Genomic DNA, 18,469 nt, shown 5'->3' on the forward strand with positions numbered 1-18,469 from the left:
AGAAAATATTTTCTTCATTCTACATTTTTTTTTTTTTTTTAAATAAAACACATTTCAGTTTATTTCCAGGTTTAAATAAAACAAAAAATTCTTAGATCATTGTGGTCTTTGACTTTTGGACTCCACTGTATTTCCCCCAGAGTAATGTCTAAATCTGGATTTAGAAAATAATTAGACTCAGTTTAATTAGTAATATTTTGTGGGGTCAGTAATCTATAAGACAACACAAGACAAGATGAGATAATACAAATCTCTTTAATGTACTATTATTTTGAAGAGTTCATAACCCCTTTCTGCAAGAGTTTTTTTTTTTTTTTTTCACCAGAACAATTCTGGAGTTCTAAATCTGTTGCTATTGTAACCAGTGACGGTCATGTCAGTGCTGTTCTGTTTGAGAGGGTTTTTCTAAAGACACACAGAGCTTGACCTCTTGTGTGATGTTTAACTTAGCATCATTTCACATTTCTTTTCCAGCAAGCAAATGCCAAATACTATTATATTATTATATGTTTTCTTTCTTTTTGTTTCAATATAGCATCTTTTGCTGTGAGCTGAATAAATGAAACTTATATAACTTGGCTTAAGCATAACTTGTAAAAACTTGTAAAATACCTATTCATGCATCATAACTTTGTAAAACTTACCTTAAAGAATTTGCCCAGTGCAATGTAGTCCAAGCCATCGGAACAGTTGAAGACTACACACTGCTTTGCTATAGCTTTAGCCAGATCTTTGGTGGTTTCGGTCTTGCCGGTACCTGCAGGACCCTCTGGGGCTCCACCAAGATGTAAATGTAAAGCTCCAAATAGAGTTCTGGTAAAGAAAAAGTGCAGCTAGAGGTTGTGTTAACTGAATTAAATCATTTACTGAATTTAATAACATAAACAGATAGTTCAAAATATTTTCAGTCATTTTGAAAGATAAAAAAAAAAAAAGTAAACTAAACTAATGTTCAAAAGTTTGGAGTCTGTATAGTTTTTTTTTTTTGCTCACTAAAGGCTACATTTATTTGATCAAAAGTACAGTAAAATCAGTAATATTGTGAAATTGTATTATAATGTAATTTAAAATAACTGTTTTCGTTTTTTAATTTTTTTAATTTATTCCTGTGATAGCAAAGCTGAATTTTCAGCATCATTACCCCAGTCTTCAGTGTCACAAAGTCTTTCAGAAATCATTCTAATATGCTGATTTGGTGCTCACGAAGCATTTCTTATTATTATCAATGTTGAAAACTGTTGTGTTGCTTGTGATTCTTTGATCAATAAAAAGTACAAAAAGTCATATTTGATCAGTTTAAGGCATCAAATAAATAAAAATTATAATAATAATAATTATATATATATATATCTTTTGCATTTCCCTAAATAAGAAACATTACACTAAAGGATGCTGATAGGAATTATAAGTGAAGAAAATGAGAGAAAATAAAGTTTTACAGTACTCCAATGAAAATCGACTATATCTATATAACATTTAGAAAAAAGAAAACAATGATGGATAAAAATACAGTATGACGGTAATATTTACAATCCAATTGGTAAGTGATTGTCCTCTGGGTGCATCGACACTGAAATTTCTTGCCTTTGATCATTTTATATAACGTAAAGCATTCTGACCTATAGCAGCGATCAGTGAGAGGGGTGATGACCAGTCGTGGTGTGTTTCCAAGGTACTCATAGCCATATGCCAAACCTGCATTGATCATCTTTGTCTGGAGCTGGTTTTCCTTCATAGATAGGGTCAAATCAAAGAGTTGAGAGAAAAAAAGGAAATCAAAGCAGATCATCTGGTGTCCAAAACAATATCTGGACAAACTATTCACAAATAAGTTCACAATATTTTTCAATCACATTTACAGACAAACAAACTGACTTACAATCCAATAGTAGCGCAGCTGGCTGAGCCACTCAAAGTTGGTCTCATCATCCACACCCTTCTGTACTAAAGAGGCCAACACGTCCCGGGCGTGAACGTCAAGCACCACCAGTGCTCCAAGTGTGACTCGGTTCTGTTTGGACAGCTTGCCACGCACCAGAGTCACAATGTCATCTATCTGAGTATTGTTCTGCTCCAGATAGGCCTGAAGAGCCTGATTCAGAAATAACCCAGTCAGATAATAAGATATTATGTAAGGAATAATGTACAGTACAGACAGCCATTATTCCAAAATAAACCCAACTGAAAATGAGGCAGATAATGACTACACATTATCTTGCTTATAATATGGCTAATTGTAAATAAATAAACAGAAATTAAATTCTGATTTGAGTTTAATTATTTTATTATATGAGAAAAAAAAACATGAAAACAGCACAGCTATGTGGACAACAGTCTGGGAGTCAGTTTTACAGTTTAGTGGGTAACTTTGCACAAATATTGAGTAGAATGCCATGAATAACCAAAGGACCCTTTTCACATTTTCGGGGTTCTCAGTGGGGGAAGTCATCATAGTTGGGTAAACTTCTATAGTGGTGAATGGGAGGTGACAGCAAATATAATTTGAAGAGTGAAATATGTCAAATTTGCTGTCACTCCCTCAGCCACTGTATTAGAAACACCCTTGCATAAGTGTTAATTCATTCAAGATAATATAACAAAGTAAAGCATTAGAAATGCTGTACCTATTTTAAATGAAAATATGATGCAATGTTTATTACTGTGGAAACGCATCATCACAGTCTGTGAGAAGGGTACACAAGAATGAAGTACTCCAGAGAGCTGTGCAATAAAAGATTATATTGCTATGTATAACATACCTCTGGTCCCTTTGCAATGGCTTCATGAATGTCCTTTGTCCAGTAAACCTGTGACACACAGAGCACTGTCTGACCCGGCCAGGCCCTGACCCAGTTGATCCTTAGGTCTTTGGGATATGCTTCAAATGCTTCTCCAATCACCTGACAGCCAGGAGCCAAGAGGGACAGTTTGCTTTATTTTACATTTCTTAGAATGGCACAGACATATAGTGCTGATATGAAATTCATTCACTTTTTCAGATTTTTTGCTGTTATTGCTTATAACCGTGATATTCCAAATTAAAATTTTACCCATAATGTCTTGCTTTGATGTTATAAAGATTTTATGTTCATAAGTAGCAAAACAATCCGTTAAATATATAGCCCTAATGCTTCAAGTTCAAAGTGCTTACAAAAAATATGAAAATGTCCAAAGTGGATGAATGCTTTTTAGAGGCACTGTAAATCATTGTATTAATAACTCTCTCTCAAAAAAACAAAAAAACAAAACAAAAAAAAACTGTCATTGTACAGCCACAAGCAATTACCCGTGTGAAGGATTTGTCAACAGAACCAATTAAAGTACAAGCCAGGCTAAACTAAATCGAATCCAATTACATAGTTTCCATTTCTGTTATTTAGAAATCCACTGACTCAACGAAAGTTCATACACTTCTGTACCTTGTGTATAGAGTTGAGCATGCCACTCTCCAGCTCCAGGAGCCATTTTTCCACCTGCCCACGAGCTTTAGATGTAGAGATAATATCTAGCAGCTCCACGACCTCTCCTTCGCTGCTCCTCATATGAGTGATGTCCAAAACATCAGTGAACACCACACTAGCAATACCTTCAAAACACTTCTTCAGGTGAGGCTGCACCCTGAAACATAAAGGTGGCGGTGAACTGATGCCTCTTTCCAACACAAGTCTGATATTTCATTTGAGTTGACATGCAAAACCAATTACACCATTATTATGTTTCAGCAACACCGATATCTCTCTTTCAAAGAAAAAGCAATACTCAAATGTGTAACCCTGTGAGACGATAGCATAGACAACTTTTATGCCGAACCACCTTGAGTCAGTGACTCTATTAACTTTTATCTTCATTTATTATCACTTCCACCCTCTGGTAATTTGCGACCCACACCTCTGCAAAACAGCTGCTGCAATTCAGATTTCATTCTTCTGTAAAGCTAGAATCTCAGATGAAACTCTCAAATGCAAAAGAAATGGGGGAGACACGAAGAATGAGTGAGAATGATACAGGGAGAGCGAGATAAAGAGAAAGAGAAAGAGGGAGGTGGTCAGAACTCTCAGAAGAGCAGAAAAACAGGGCGAGCTAAGGCCAACATTCCTAGTTTTGTGAAACCAAAAATACAATTTGAACTTGCATTTGAGGCATCATCATTCATCATTAAAAAATACCTGAGGTGAAATATAACAAGATTTGCTTATACGTTAAGGGCCTGCACAGGGTAGCCACAGCAGAGAAAGTAGGCCAGAGTGTCACACGGAGAAGAAAAAGCACTATAATTAAATTCCCTTAGTAAATACTGGGTTTTAAGGGGTTCAAATTTGGTTTTCCAGGGCTGAGGTGAAGCTAAATTGCTTTTCATTTGTCCTTCCCTGTTCCTTTTGAGGCCTCACATGCTGAATGTTCATGTAGGCAGCAGTGGTTAGGTAGGCGGTGTAACATCATTTGAATGTGTCCTGAGAGACATGCCAAAGTAGGCTATGTGAGAACATAAGATATATTCATAAATATCACAGGCTTGAGATTAAAGCTCTGCAGAGTAAATGTTGTGTTTCTTATTTCATGTTACAGTAAATTACATCTAGCCTACATTCTTGCGTATACTAAACACTCAGAAACATTGGGACTTCTTAGCAGTTCATAGCTATTGATATTCAATACTACTAGTGGTTTGTTTCACAGCTATATGATAAAAAGACCATGTTTAAACTGCATTTCAGAGCATGAGTTGTGGCGATACAGTTTCACTCCTTTTATTCTTCATGAAAATTCATAAAAAGAAACATAACAGCAATGCACTTAAAAAATTTACCAAACTTTACATTATCTTATGTTTTTTTTTAAACAATTGATATAGTACTGACTGATCTACCATAGTTCCTTCCGACATGCAGTCACCCAGCCTGACCTTATTATAAGGCAATCTATCAACAAAGCAGATTCCAAATAGCAAGAATATTGAAAACAGAAGCCTTCAAAATCAGATCACCTTAACTGCTGACAAACAATATTCCTCAAGCCTATAAATCATATGGTTTTCAGAAATGTTTTCTTTAAGACTCTTTTCCTTTGAGAATGTGGAGAAAGTGTAAATTACTGCAACTCACCACACTAAAAGTGCAAACCCACAGAAATTCTGACACTTCATATAGCTCCAGGAACAGCTGTAACTGAACCAGTGGATATGACTCAACAGTGGATCCAACAGAATGATCAACAGTGGTTGCCAATATGGTTTTTTCGATGGCCAATGCCTACACTGACAAGCCAAAACATGACCAGTCACAGGTGAAGAGAATATCGTTCATCATCAGCTAACAAGGCCACAATTTAAGGTCTGGGTAGATTAGATGGCAAGCAAACAATCAGTTCTCGTAATCAGTGTGTTGGATGCAGGAGAAATGGGCAGTAATAACGATCTGAGCAACTTGACAAGGGCCAAATTGTTATGGCAAGGCGACTGGGTCATAGCATCTCTAAAACAGCAAGGCTTGTGGGTTGCTCCCAGTCAGCAGTGGTGAGAATTTACCAACAGTGGTCCGAGAAGAGACAAACCACAAGCCAGCGACAGGGTGTTGGGAGCCCAAGGCTCACTGGTGCACAAGGGCAATGAAGGCTATCCTGTCTGGTCTGAGCCAACAGAAGGTCTACAGTGGCACAAGTCACACAAAATTTCAATGATGGTTATGTGAGGAATGCGTCACAACACACAGTGCATCGCACTCTGCTGTGTATGGGGCTGTGTAGTGCCTATGATGACCCCTGTCCACTGTCAAAAGCACCTACAATGGGCACGTGAGTATCGGAACTGGACCTCGGAGCAGTGAAAGAAGGTTGCCTAGTCCGATGAGTCCCATTTTCTTTTACATCACATGGACAGCCACGTACGTGTGCGCCGCTACCTGGGGAAGTGATAGCACCAGGATGTACTGTGGGATGATGACAAGCCAGTGGAGTGGAGGGAGTGTGATGCTCTGGGCAATGTTCTGCTGGGAAAGCCTCAGTCTGGCCATTCATGCGGACGTAAATTTGACACGTGCCACCAACCTCAACATTACTGCAGACCAGGTCCACCCCTTCATGACAATGGTGTTCCCTGGTGGAATTGACCTCTTTCAGCAAAATAATGCACCCTGCCACACTGCACACAATGTTCAGGAATGGTTTGAGGAATGTGATGAAGAGTTTAAGGTGTTACCCTGGCCTTCAAATTCCCCAAATCTCAATCCAATTGAGCATCTGTGGTATGTGCTGGAACAACAAATTCAATCCACAGAGGTTCCACCTCACACCCTACAGGGCTTGAAGTATCTGCTGCTAAGGTCTTGGTGCCAGATACCACAGGACATCTTCAGGGGTCTTGTAGAGTCTATGCCTTGGCGGGTCGGTGCTGTTTTGACAGCACGCGGATGACCAGCAGCATATTAGGCAGGTGGTCATAATGTTTTTGCTCATCGGTGTATACTGATATTTAGAAAGCATGGTTGGCAATGACATTTATAATGCCAATGTATACACTTCCGTTCAAAAGTTTGGGGTGAGAAAGATTATATATATATATATATTTTTTTTTTTTTTTTTACATAAAGACATTTATGTAAGATATAAATATAAATTGAACATTTACAGTATATTGAACATTTATATTTCAAATAAATGCTGTTCTTTTGAGCAGAATCCTAATAAACATGTATCACAATTTCCACAAAATATTACTGTTTTTAAAATTGATAATAACAAGAAATGTTTCTTGAGCACCAAATCAGCATATTACAATGATTTCTGAAGGATCATTTGACACTAATGACTGGAGTAATTGCTGCATTCACTCAAAATTTACACACACACAAAAATCCATTACCCACTGACAAAGCTAAAAGTAAAAATTGGAAATATACAGGTATTGCCAAATATCAGACTGTCACTACTGAATACATTCAAAAGTTCCTCTGTACCTGGTTGGATCTTTAGTCTCAGAGAGGATCTCCAGTAGCTCATCATTGGACAGGAAGAAAAAGCGGGGGAAATAGAGTCTCTTCTTCTCCAAGTATTCATTTAGACCCTTCAGAATGAGTTCCAGCAACTCGTTACTGCTTTTCATCTTGTCTAGCATCTTTTCAATGGCCACCACTGCCAGAACATGCTTGTCCTAAGAGAAAAACACATGCAATGCACAGAATGAATATCATAAAGGAACATATTTTAAAACAGTTTGCAAGCTATTTAGCCATGTCTTATAAAATTTAAATAAATGATATGGGGTAACTAGATTTTTACATCATCTTCAGAAAATATGAGTGCTGCTTATAAAACATGTTGCTGTGATGCTAGGTTGTAGGTCCTACAATCCAAGTCATTGTTATGCAGTTATTAGGTGTTCTATAGTTTCTAGGGTGTTCTGGGTGGTTGCTTACAGCCCCAAGCCTGGTCCTTAGATATGGCTTGGGTTCTTCCTTCAATGCACTGTAAATCTATGGGATTCAACAATTCTCAACACCTCTCCTCAACAAGCCCCATAGTATTATTCATGTCAGCCAGTGCAAGCTACACGTTGAAGTTTAATACTTAGGGGTTTGTTCAAATCCCATACCATATGTATGAGAAAAAGCTTCCATAGCAAGCACCACTAATAATTTAGTAGATCAGTAAAGTGCATATTTGACCATAGCTGAGCATATTAGGCCGATGTCTAAAGGAAGCCTCTGGACCGTGTGAGATGTTTTCAAGTTCAGCTGTACTAGAGAAACTCAACATGAATGAAAATCATGGGTAATGAAATACCATCACAGTCCTTTTAATTCTATGCCCTCAAAGTTCAGACAAATCCAGTGATGAAAAGATGATATTCATAGCAATATTTCCCTGCTCTCACAAAAGAGTTCATTTATAAAAGGTGTCTCCCACTAGGAAAACTCATCCCATCTTTCGCTGTCTGATTTTCAAACGCTCCTCCAAAGGTTGTATGAAGGCCACGTCCTTCATTAGAGAGAGAGGAAACAATTGGATACCCCACCCCTCCCTTTCCACCCCTCACAGATGCTGCTCACCTGTAAAGAGATAATAATTGCTTTTTCCCCTTTTCGGATTGCTATTGATTTTCTATTACCTACGGTGACTAGACTTCACGTTCACGAAGAGATTGAAGTTCAACGATCACTTTTGGATGACAAAAAAGCCTGAGTTTTCTGACAGGGACTGAGAGGAAGTAATGAGGGGTTGTTAATAACCAAAGCCCACACCAAATAACCCTTTTAAAACATGAAAAAACACCATTTCATGACTCTAATGAAAGAGAGAGGGGATGTTTTATGCCAATTACTCTTTTAATTATTCTCCCCCTCTGTCACACTGAATTACATTAGAGTAAGAGGTTGAGTGCTGCCGGAATGCGCCTGAATGAAGGGATGCTGAAAATCATCCGCTTCCTTTCACAAGGTGCAGAAACATGCAGGTGGGCTGTTCAACAAATTCAGATATTCACAGTTACTGATCGCGTTTTCTTCATGAATGCATTCCCTTTCATTTACAGTAGCATTATGCCTCAGGTTTCAGAACAGCTTCACATGTCCCTACTTGTGTTTTAAGCAAAATAAAAACTGGGCTCAGATCTGCATCTACTACGCTGATGTTTCTTCCAAACCTCCCACTGATATTATAAGCATGTCTTTCTTTATGTACTGCTGTTCATGAAACCAGCAATCCTGTAAAGCAGCAACAGGCAAGAGCACCTGCCTTCCAGCTGAAATAATACATGTTTGCTTTTCCGAGAAGAGCCATTTATGGCTTGTAGCCTAATGTGGAAATCGTGAAGTGGTGTAGGAATTATTCAAAAGGAAAACATCCTTAAAGAAGCCCAGAATTTTGAATTCAATTACAGAATGTTTATCTCTGTTTCTGTCAAATGGGGAAAGTTAGAAACACATTAGAAAAGAGTAAATAAAATCTGGAGGCGACGAACAGCTCTGTGGGTACCATAGATGAAGAGAGACACCTAGTGGACATTCTGATATTGCAGTTCATATTATCATCAGCTGTTTTTTCAAAAACATGCTATTTCACAGAATTGCTTTAGATTCATGTTTAAAGAAATTCTATATGACCAAGCTTATATATGACTATAGTGAGTTTCTATTTCACAATGTCTTTCAACTGTCAGCAAAAAGTCTCTAAAGTGTCTTTTAACTCCCTTAAAAGTTGCTGAGTTTTTTTTTTTTTTTAAACCTATAGACACATTTTCTCAAACTTTGTGGAGGAAAGCAGCATGCCTCATGCTGCTCGACGACCTTGTTTTCTGCAGACTCCCAGATTTGAGTCCCTCCAGACAAAATCCATAATTCCTATTTGATGGTACAGCCAGGTGACTTTTTTCCATTTAGAGGAGGACAACAGATATTGATGTCTCTCATAGCACTGAGACTGAGATGAGTGACTATGTTTGGGCGTGTGTCTGAAAGCTGTCTCATTTGTCATGAGCACACTATAGTTTTAAACAAATTATATGTCAGAAAGTTTTCCAAAGAGTTATTCTGAACTCTAGATTTAAACAAACCCAAATTCATGTTTACATTTTGCTGCTTATGTGGGGCTTTCTGACTCACCAAGCTGACTTGTTTCATAGTGTCCCTCCAGGTTTTGTCCACAGCAGTAAAGCGACGACCCTCCTCGGGCATCTGGGCCATGATGTCTGGGGAACTGAAGATCGGCTCAAGGTAGAGCCACGTGCCCTGAACCTTCAACCACTCATCCATAATTTCCTGCAGCAAAAGCAGCTTACCCTCCCAGTCCCTGAGATACATGCATACAGACACATTCATATTCAATGTATATATGCTAGACGAATAGCTAAAAACTAGCGCTTTTCCACCATCAGGCTGAAGGGTTATCATTGCTGAACTGTGTCGTTCTGTACAAATCTGTCCTCACTGACATGGTTAGGGTCTCTTTTTGCATTTTGGTGCTGCTAAATCAGGATTACAAAGTATGTGACCAATCTTGAGCCACTAAAGCTATTTAACCAGCAATTTAGTGCATACAGATTGTAATGGAAATGATAATGTCAACATTACTTACTTTGCTTAGAACGTTTCAGCCTGATGGTGGGAAAAAATTGCTTGTTTCACATGCAAATTTAGAGGAAGCATGGATGAACGTAATTAAAAAGTTGCACCCCAGTAAAACTTTTCTGTTAAATCATTGTCTGATGAGGTAGATTACAGCAGAAATGGCTGAAAACAGGATGTAAACTTTTATGCCTAAAAAAATTACATAGGCAATTTTAGCAATGCTCTATACAGAAAATTAATCTGTAAAAAACTACTGTTTGTTATAGAACGAACCAAACAACCAACCAACCAATCAATTAATCAATCTTGGGGGGCATGTGCCTCAGTAGTGATCAAACTCCAGAAATGCCCCTGAGAGGAAGCAAATATGACAGCCGCAATACCATGTGTGTATAAGTATTGCATGTTTGTAGAATAAACACTTATGAGGCACTATTGTTTGTACTGACTAAAATGTGACTCTGGAGATGTTTAAAACTATTCCCAACTCTCACCGTATCTCGGCCTCAAATGGCTTGATGAACGGTGAGCCCCTCATGGTCTGGGTCTTGACAATATGGTCATCCAGCAGCATTTGGATCTCATCCAATGAGGATAGAATGGAGGTACCTGTTTCACGATAGGGCAGGAGGGTGAACTCCATCCCTGCCCATTCACTGGCCATGCGCTCCATGGCCTTTTCAAGGCCGTATTCCTTACTGGCCCCTTCGCTGATGGTTTCAAAGGCAGGAAGGTGAGCCTCCAAATGCAGGGGAAGAAACTGGGCCACACAGGCATCCTCCTCTGAGGGCTTGAGGGGGAAGCCAACAACTGCAGACATGGCCTCCCAGTGGCGCTCACGGAGACCAGGGTTGCAAAGCACCTGCCGAAACACATCATCCCCATAATTAATGAGCAGGCCGGCACAAAATCTGTACTCTCAGAATTCCCCAGAAAGCGTAGCAGATTTCAGCCCCTTGAATATTAATTTATTAAATATTTTCACTAATTTATAATGTGTTGAGCTACCAAGAGTGAGGTACTCTAAGTTCTATTTAACACATTTTAACCCATTTAAATCCCAACACACCATCAAAAAAGTGACTAAATATAATCATATCTTTGTACAGCACCTGCACTAGTGGAATATGCTCCTTAAAGGCTTCCACTTCCGCTTTCACAGAGGTAGCGATTTGAAGAGCTTTGGGTGAGTCCTGGAAGCTTTTCTCAAGCTTGTACAAGGAACGGATGTAGTTACCCACATCAGCTTCCACTTTGTCCGGGTTGACGGCTGCAAGTGGGCCGGTCACCCACTGATGGTGCTGGCTCTGAAACTCAGCCGCCATCTCATACAGCCGCAGATAAGGGAGCAGACGGTCTTGAATAGTCTTGCGTTGTGGATACTGAGAGACAGGCCAGCCAAAGGCCTCCTCCTCCTGGTTGAAGCCTCTGATCTGATGGATAAGAGAGTGTAAGAGTTTGATTGTGCAGGTGCAATGATAAGAGCAGCCATTCTCAGAGGCACTCTAAAACCCTTCAACAAATCCAATTGACAAATGTACTAAACATCCATTTTGTCTACACTGGTGTGAACAGGCTTCAGCTCGAGCATTTCAGAAAGACAAGAACATTAGGTTTTCTTTTTATCTCTGAATGACTTCATTTTTTGATGTACATCTAGAAATGTATTCAGTAAAAGAGTTTACATCGTATTTATAAAAAATGTATCTGCCTCAGGTGAGCTATGAGGTTTTTTTATGTGCATTTTTGAAATTGTATACACATCTTGGTGTTTCTATCCATCATTTTTAATGCAATACAAGTGTATAAAAAAAAAATCAGCTAATGAAGCAGTAAAACAACCAAACATTTTGCATATTTTTGTACCATTTCCATAACCAAGTCCAGTTTGGAACTGAGAGCCTGAGCTTTTTTCAGATATTTGCTGAGCTCAGAGAGGTCACCAAAGGTCATAAACTCCTCCACTTGTTGTTCATAGCTCTCGAGATCCTCCAAAACCTTCTCACATCTCAACTACGATTGAAAAACACAATATTAAATGCATTAGTGTAGCAGTGTCAGAGTGAACATCAAAGTGCAGTTTTTTATCATATTTGAAAAGTGAAAATGAAAGTGACATGTGAAGGCCAAGTATGGTAACTCATACTCGGAATTTGTCCTCTGCATTTAACCCATCCAAGTTAGTGCACACACATTAAGAGTGGTGGACACACACACCCGGAGCAGTGGGCAGCCATTTTGCTGTGGCACCCAGGGAACGATTGGGGGTTAGGTGCCTTGCTCAAGGGCACCTCAGTCATTTCCTGCCAGTATTGACAATCAAACCCGCAACCTTTGGGTTACCGGTCTGACTCTCTAACCATTAGGCCACGACTGCCCTGAATTAAGTGTTATTGGCGATTTTATAAGTTTGTATCTTATAAGTTTGGATTTTTTTAGAGCTCTTGTGTTTTTGCTGTTGCTAAGTACAGAATAAAAGCTTGATGCGTATGCTTGGAGATTCCTTATTGTTTTCCCTAATTGTTGTTCTTATATCCACTATACAATTTAATGTACAAAGTGTTGCATAATGTGAAGGTTTGTTGTGTCTGTTGCCATGTTGACATTGCCTGTATGCTTCTATGTTTGGTTTGACCAATTTTTTTTTTAAAGTTGTCTATGCTGATTGGCCAGAGTGTGGCATCTCTAGTACCTTGAGGCCATCCTGGAATTGGGCGGTTTTCTGTTTGATAATCTGGCGGTGCTGATCAAAGACGGAAGGCATTTGTGCATGACGCTGGAAGGTCCTGCTGTTCAGCTGAATGTCTGTGAGCGAGAATGTGACATAATCCACCAAGAAACACAACCTGCTATTGGACTCCTGGAGCTTAATTTCCAACTGAGGAATCTCCTCAGCCTCTATCTTCTCCACATATGCCTACAGCATAAATGACAAACAGGAAATGACATACTGAAAGGTCTTTGTAACAGTAACTAAAAAAGATGGTTCAAAGATAGAGCTGGTCAGTATTACCTTAAGTTCCATGAGTTCCTGTGTGTTTGATGGATGTCTGAGGGCTTTATTTGATATTGTATCATATTCTTCGCACAATCTAGAGATCAGTGACACAGATTACTAACAGGTTACTGAAATAAAATTTTCAGAAATTCAGCAGTGACTCACTTGTTATTGAACTCTTGATGACCCTGCAACATATGGGTGATCAGTTTATCCAGGAGACCCTCCGCTCGCTTTACGAGGGCACGGACCAGATCATGGGAGTGCACTTCAAACATGCCCAATCGCACCACCTAAACATAGGAAATGAAGATTCTCAGTCAGTCATAATTCTGTGGGGAAAAGCTAGTAGAATGTGAACAAGTACAACTGATGTAAATAAAGATCAACCTTCAGGGTGCTATATTGGATTTCATCAGCCAATTGCCGGTAGCGGGTCACCTCCATCATCAGCTCCTGGAAGGAGTGCTGCTCTTGCAGGAACTGGGTAACATCCTCCTCAGCTTGCTGGGACACCAGCGGAGCATACTTATCATAGAGACGGACATGCTTCAAAGGTTCAGCGCTTTCTGCACGAATTACCCTTCTGACCTTCTCCTGCTGGTCCTTCAGGATCTCTGGCAGGACGATGGGCTTCAGAATACGTTGTGTTTCTGGGCCAGGCTAGAATTAGCAGAGTATAAAGTGTGTAAATACATGAAATATTAATGGCAATAATCAGAGTAAAGACTGCTTTTTAAATTAATTACATTTGTGTTTGGTTATAGCAGCTGATAAAATTTACTAGAGGTAATCTTTGTACAATGTTAAAGGTGTGATAAGATGTGATTTTTCTCTCTCTCCCTGATGGCCAACTATAATATATAAAAAAATTTTGAGCCAAAAACATTCAGAATTTGCTGTTAACTAAGTTAACCGAGTTGTGTTTCAGAAAGAAACATTTTTATGAATGGTCTGTTTTCACTGGGGAGGACATTTTGAATTCTGAAACATATAGTGTTTTCAACTAATAAACGCTTTTATCTCAAAAGATCAAGGAAAATTTGATTCCTCATGATATGATCCCTTTAATATTTCAGCTATTAAACCACACAGCACAAACAAGATGTAACATAAAATTAAAAAAACATATGTTTACCCATTCTGGGTACAGCTTCGTCTCCACTCGGGGGATCAAAGTTAAGGATTTCAGCATCATGTCATAGATGTTTAGCAGGGTGACTTCAAAGTCTTTGAAATCAGGTTCAAATTTGATAGTATTTTTGTCCAGGACCAGCCTTAAAACAAACCCTGGATGCTCATAGGCTCGCACTGAATGCTTCAATGGGGAAATAAAAACAAAACAAATCCAAAAAACATGTTACTTCATAGGCCATGAGGATTTAGGATTTTTAGTCAAAAAAATAAATCATAAAAGATGCACTGAAGCAAAAAAGGTTATACAGGGATATAATAATTCAATTTTCTCAAAGAAAAAAGGGTTCAGAGTTTCAGATGCAGTGGTACAGGAGATCTTACAGGATTCTGGGCGATGAGGTGTGTGTAGTCCTGAATGGACTCCAGTGCTAGGCTTTGGAGCTGGGAGGTCATGAGCGTGGCCACACAGTTGTAGAAAGACTGTAGTTGAGCAACACTAGTGTTGCTAGGGATCTGTTTGCGCTTATTACCAAGATAATAGATTTGCTGGACTTCTGGTATCCACCTGTTAGATTAAAAAAAGAAAAGAAACAATCACAGTTGCATTGTTTTTGCAATTGCATTTTCAAACTAGATAAAAAAGTTCGTCGAGACAAACTTTAAGTTGGCTTGAAAAAGTCGGTCCAGAAAGTTTAAAGTAGTTTATAAAGTTTAAAGTTTGAAAGTTTTCAGTTTGAAAGTTTAGTTTTACTTTAGTAGTTTTGAGATAGATAGATAGAGTCAGGGTAATCAAGGTGGTTGCTAGGTTGTTGCTATGCGGTTGCTAGGGTACTCGAGGTGGTTGCTAAGGTGTTGCTATGCAGTTGCTAGGGTACTCGAGGTGGTTACTAAGGTGTTGCTATGCGGTTGCTAGGGTACTCGGGGTGGTTGCTAGGGTGTTGCTATGCGGTTGCTAGGGTACTCTAGGTGGTTGCTAGGTTGTTGCTATGCGGTTGCTAGGGTATTTGGGGTGGTTGCTATGCGGTTGCTAGGGTACTCGGGGTGGTTGCTAAGGTCTTGCTATGCGGTTGCTAGGGTACTCAGGGTGGTTGCTAAGGTCTTGCTATGTGGTTGCTAGGGTACTCGGGGTGGTTGCTAGGGTGTTGCTATGCGGTTGCTAGGGTACTCGGGGTGGTTGCTAGGTTGTTGCTATGCGGTTGCTAGGGTACTCAGTGTGGTTGCTAAGGTGTTGCTATACGGTTGCTAGGGTACTCGGGGTGGTTGCCAGGGTGGTCCTATGTGGTTGCTAAGGTACTCGGGCTAGTTACTAGGATGTTGCCAGATTGATTTGTGTGGTTGCCATGGTGTTCTGGTTGGCTGCTATGCGGTTGCTAGGTTGTTCTGGGTGGTTGCTATGAGATAGATAGATAGATAGATAGATAGATAGATAGATAGATAGAGTTTGATAGATAGATAGATAGATTTAGATAGACAGAAACAGATATAGATAGAAAGATATAGATAGATAGATTTAGATAGATAGATTTAGATAGAAAGATAGATAGAAAGATAGTTAAATAGATTTAGATAGAAAGATAGATAGATAGAAAGATAGATAGATATAGTTTGATAGAAGACAGAAAAATGGTAAGAGAGTGAGTTATTCTGGAGCTTTTTACTTCAGTTTGGCACACTTAAGGGTGAGGGTCCAGACTAAGTGCGATCCAAATAGGCATTTACTGAATAAAATTATATTTTAAATATAATTACTTGATTTTGTCTTTCTTGATCATTTTACAACAATAAAAATTGTGTGGCCATGCAAAATTGATCCATTCAATTATAAAAAATATTTCAGACATGCATGTATATCAGAGATGGCCAACTTCAATAGTGACAAGGGCCAACATTTTTTCTCCTTAATACCAGGGGGCCAGATTACTATTCCACACTCACACCTTTTACACTGTCTTACTCAGTTTACTTTTTAATAAGGGAAATCAATGTACAATTAATTTATTTTTTTTAAAAGATTTTATGAACTGTTAAACTTCTGCAATTTTGCTAATACAAATGGGAAACTTTGTTTTCAGTTGACAAGCAATATTACTCCAACAAGCAAATGTAAACATCTCAATTGCATTATCTGTAAATTTGCAACAAATGTACAGAAGTCCTATTTTTGATTACAAGCCTAGAGAACAACTAAGCCTCGTTAAAAAGTGCTTACTTAAAAAATAGTTGTTCCATATGGCATTACTATAATCCACATCCACATATTACCATGAAAAATACCATTTTTGAAAAATGTGTAAGAACATAATAAGTGCATACATTTCTGTCATTCATTTGGCAATGATAGATAGATAGATAGATAGATGAGAAGAGAGAGATGAGAAGAGAGATAGGTGAGTGATAGATGACAGATAGATAGATAGATAGATAGATAGATAGATAGATAGATAGATAGATGAGTTTATGAGTTTATGAGTTTGAATGAGTTTAGATAGATAGATAGATAGATAGATGAGTTTATGAGTTTATGAGTTTGAATGAGTTTAGATAGATAGATAGATAGATAGATAGATAGATAGAGAACAGATAGATGAGAAGTGATAGATAGATAGATGATAGATGAGTTTATGAGTTTGAATGAGTTTAGATAGATAGATAGATAGATAGACAGACAGACAGACAGACAGATAGATAGAGAGAGAAATTATTGTCCTCTTCCATAAAAATTCAACAGATAGCTGGGATTAATGTGGTCTAGAGTTGTCAAAAGTACCGACTTCGGTACTGAAATTTAAAAAATGTGACTTTGAGCACTGTTGAGCGGATTTGCAAACACCTCTGATTGGCCATTGTGTTCACGGCTCATCGAATATATGTCTGTGATTGGCTTCAATGATCAACACTTCAAAAACGTTGTAAATAGTCATCAGTGACGCTCTTCATCGAGCGCTTACACAGATACACACGGGAGCATTTGAAAGTAGGTGTCTATCGTGGACCAGTCCGCTGATAGACGCCTGCTTTCAAACGTTCCCGTTACCGCTTTCAAAACGCTTTCAAATTCAAACACTTTGGTGTGCTTTCAAATGCTCCCATGCATTGATCACCGTAGACAATCACAGACATATCCGATGAGCGCATCCACACAATGGCCAATCAGAGGTGTTTACGAATCCGCTCAACTGCACTCAAAGCCTCACATTTTCAAAATTTCAGTACCGATTGGTACCGAAGTCAGTACTTTTGATAACTCTTATGTGGTCAATGATGAATTTACAAGCATATAAAAACAGAAGAGAGTGCTTACTTTTTGAGAAGAATGCCTATGGCATTTTCAATGTGTTTGTTGACTAACTGCTGAAAGGTGGACAACTCCACAGACTCCTGCTCATTGTGGAAGACCTCCACATCAATAAGGCGCAACTTCCTGCAGAAGTGAACAAGACAATGTGGACATTATAGAAAAGGATGGGAGAACAGAGGCAACTACAATGATGATGAACTTGCAGAGCACTTCAAATCTTTAAAGTATATTTTTTTTAAAAACTGTACTTGCAGATAATATAATATTAATGAAATAAAGGGCAATTAAAGGATTAGTTCACCCAAAAATGAAAATTCTGTCATTAATTACTCACCCTCATGTCGTTCCAAACCCATAAGAACTTTGTTCTTCTTCTAAACACAAATTAATATATTTTGATGAAATCAGAGAGCTCTCTGGCTCCTCAATATACAGCAATTTAATTACCATTGTCAAGGTCCAGAAAGGCACTAAAGACATTGTTTAAAGAGTCGACGTGACTACAGTGGTTCAACCTTAATTTTATGAAGCAATGAGAATCCTTTTTGTGCTCAAAAACAAAACAAAAAAATAACAACTTTAGGTAACACTTTACAATAAGGTTCATTAGTTAAGATTAGTTAACTACATTAGTTAACATGAACTAATAATGAACTGCACTTCTACAGCATTTATTAATCTTTGTTAATGTTAATTTCAGCATTTACTAATACATTATTAAAATCTTGTTAACATTAGTTAATGCACTGTGAACTAACATGAACAAACAATGAACAACTGTATTTTCATTAACTAATGTTAACAAGATTAGTAAATACAGTAACAAATGTATTGCTCATGGTGTATTGCTTCAACAATCTCTTCTCTTCCCTGTCATTCTCCTTACACAGTTCCCGCAGTAAGCACAGCGAAGGCTTCCGTGTTTACATACGAATGCCAGCTCAGTATTGGCCAAAGCTGTACATGTGAGCAGCATGA

General features: G+C 38.5%; 1 protein-coding gene across 1 annotated transcript in view; it reads right to left on the minus strand.

The window, feature by feature from the left end:
• Positions 1-18,469, minus strand: part of dnah7 (dynein, axonemal, heavy chain 7) — a 69,911-nt gene that overhangs the window by 48,500 nt on the left and 2,942 nt on the right. Inside the window, exons 9-25 of the mRNA XM_051905600.1 lie at positions 17,495-17,614; positions 14,575-14,758; positions 14,195-14,374; positions 13,447-13,719; positions 13,222-13,349; positions 13,072-13,150; positions 12,751-12,975; positions 11,925-12,071; positions 11,171-11,491; positions 10,553-10,920; positions 9,594-9,780; positions 6,951-7,144; positions 3,420-3,618; positions 2,760-2,900; positions 1,880-2,092; positions 1,620-1,729; positions 645-813 (exon numbers count right to left, since the gene is read on the minus strand). Coding sequence (XP_051761560.1) covers positions 645-813; positions 1,620-1,729; positions 1,880-2,092; positions 2,760-2,900; positions 3,420-3,618; positions 6,951-7,144; positions 9,594-9,780; positions 10,553-10,920; positions 11,171-11,491; positions 11,925-12,071; positions 12,751-12,975; positions 13,072-13,150; positions 13,222-13,349; positions 13,447-13,719; positions 14,195-14,374; positions 14,575-14,758; positions 17,495-17,614 — 3,238 coding nt within the window. The remainder of the gene's footprint in view (positions 1-644; positions 814-1,619; positions 1,730-1,879; positions 2,093-2,759; positions 2,901-3,419; positions 3,619-6,950; positions 7,145-9,593; positions 9,781-10,552; positions 10,921-11,170; positions 11,492-11,924; positions 12,072-12,750; positions 12,976-13,071; positions 13,151-13,221; positions 13,350-13,446; positions 13,720-14,194; positions 14,375-14,574; positions 14,759-17,494; positions 17,615-18,469) is intronic.

Source organism: Ctenopharyngodon idella, chromosome 9 (assembly GCF_019924925.1).
Source record: "Ctenopharyngodon idella isolate HZGC_01 chromosome 9, HZGC01, whole genome shotgun sequence".
NCBI lineage: Eukaryota > Metazoa > Chordata > Actinopteri > Cypriniformes > Xenocyprididae > Ctenopharyngodon > Ctenopharyngodon idella.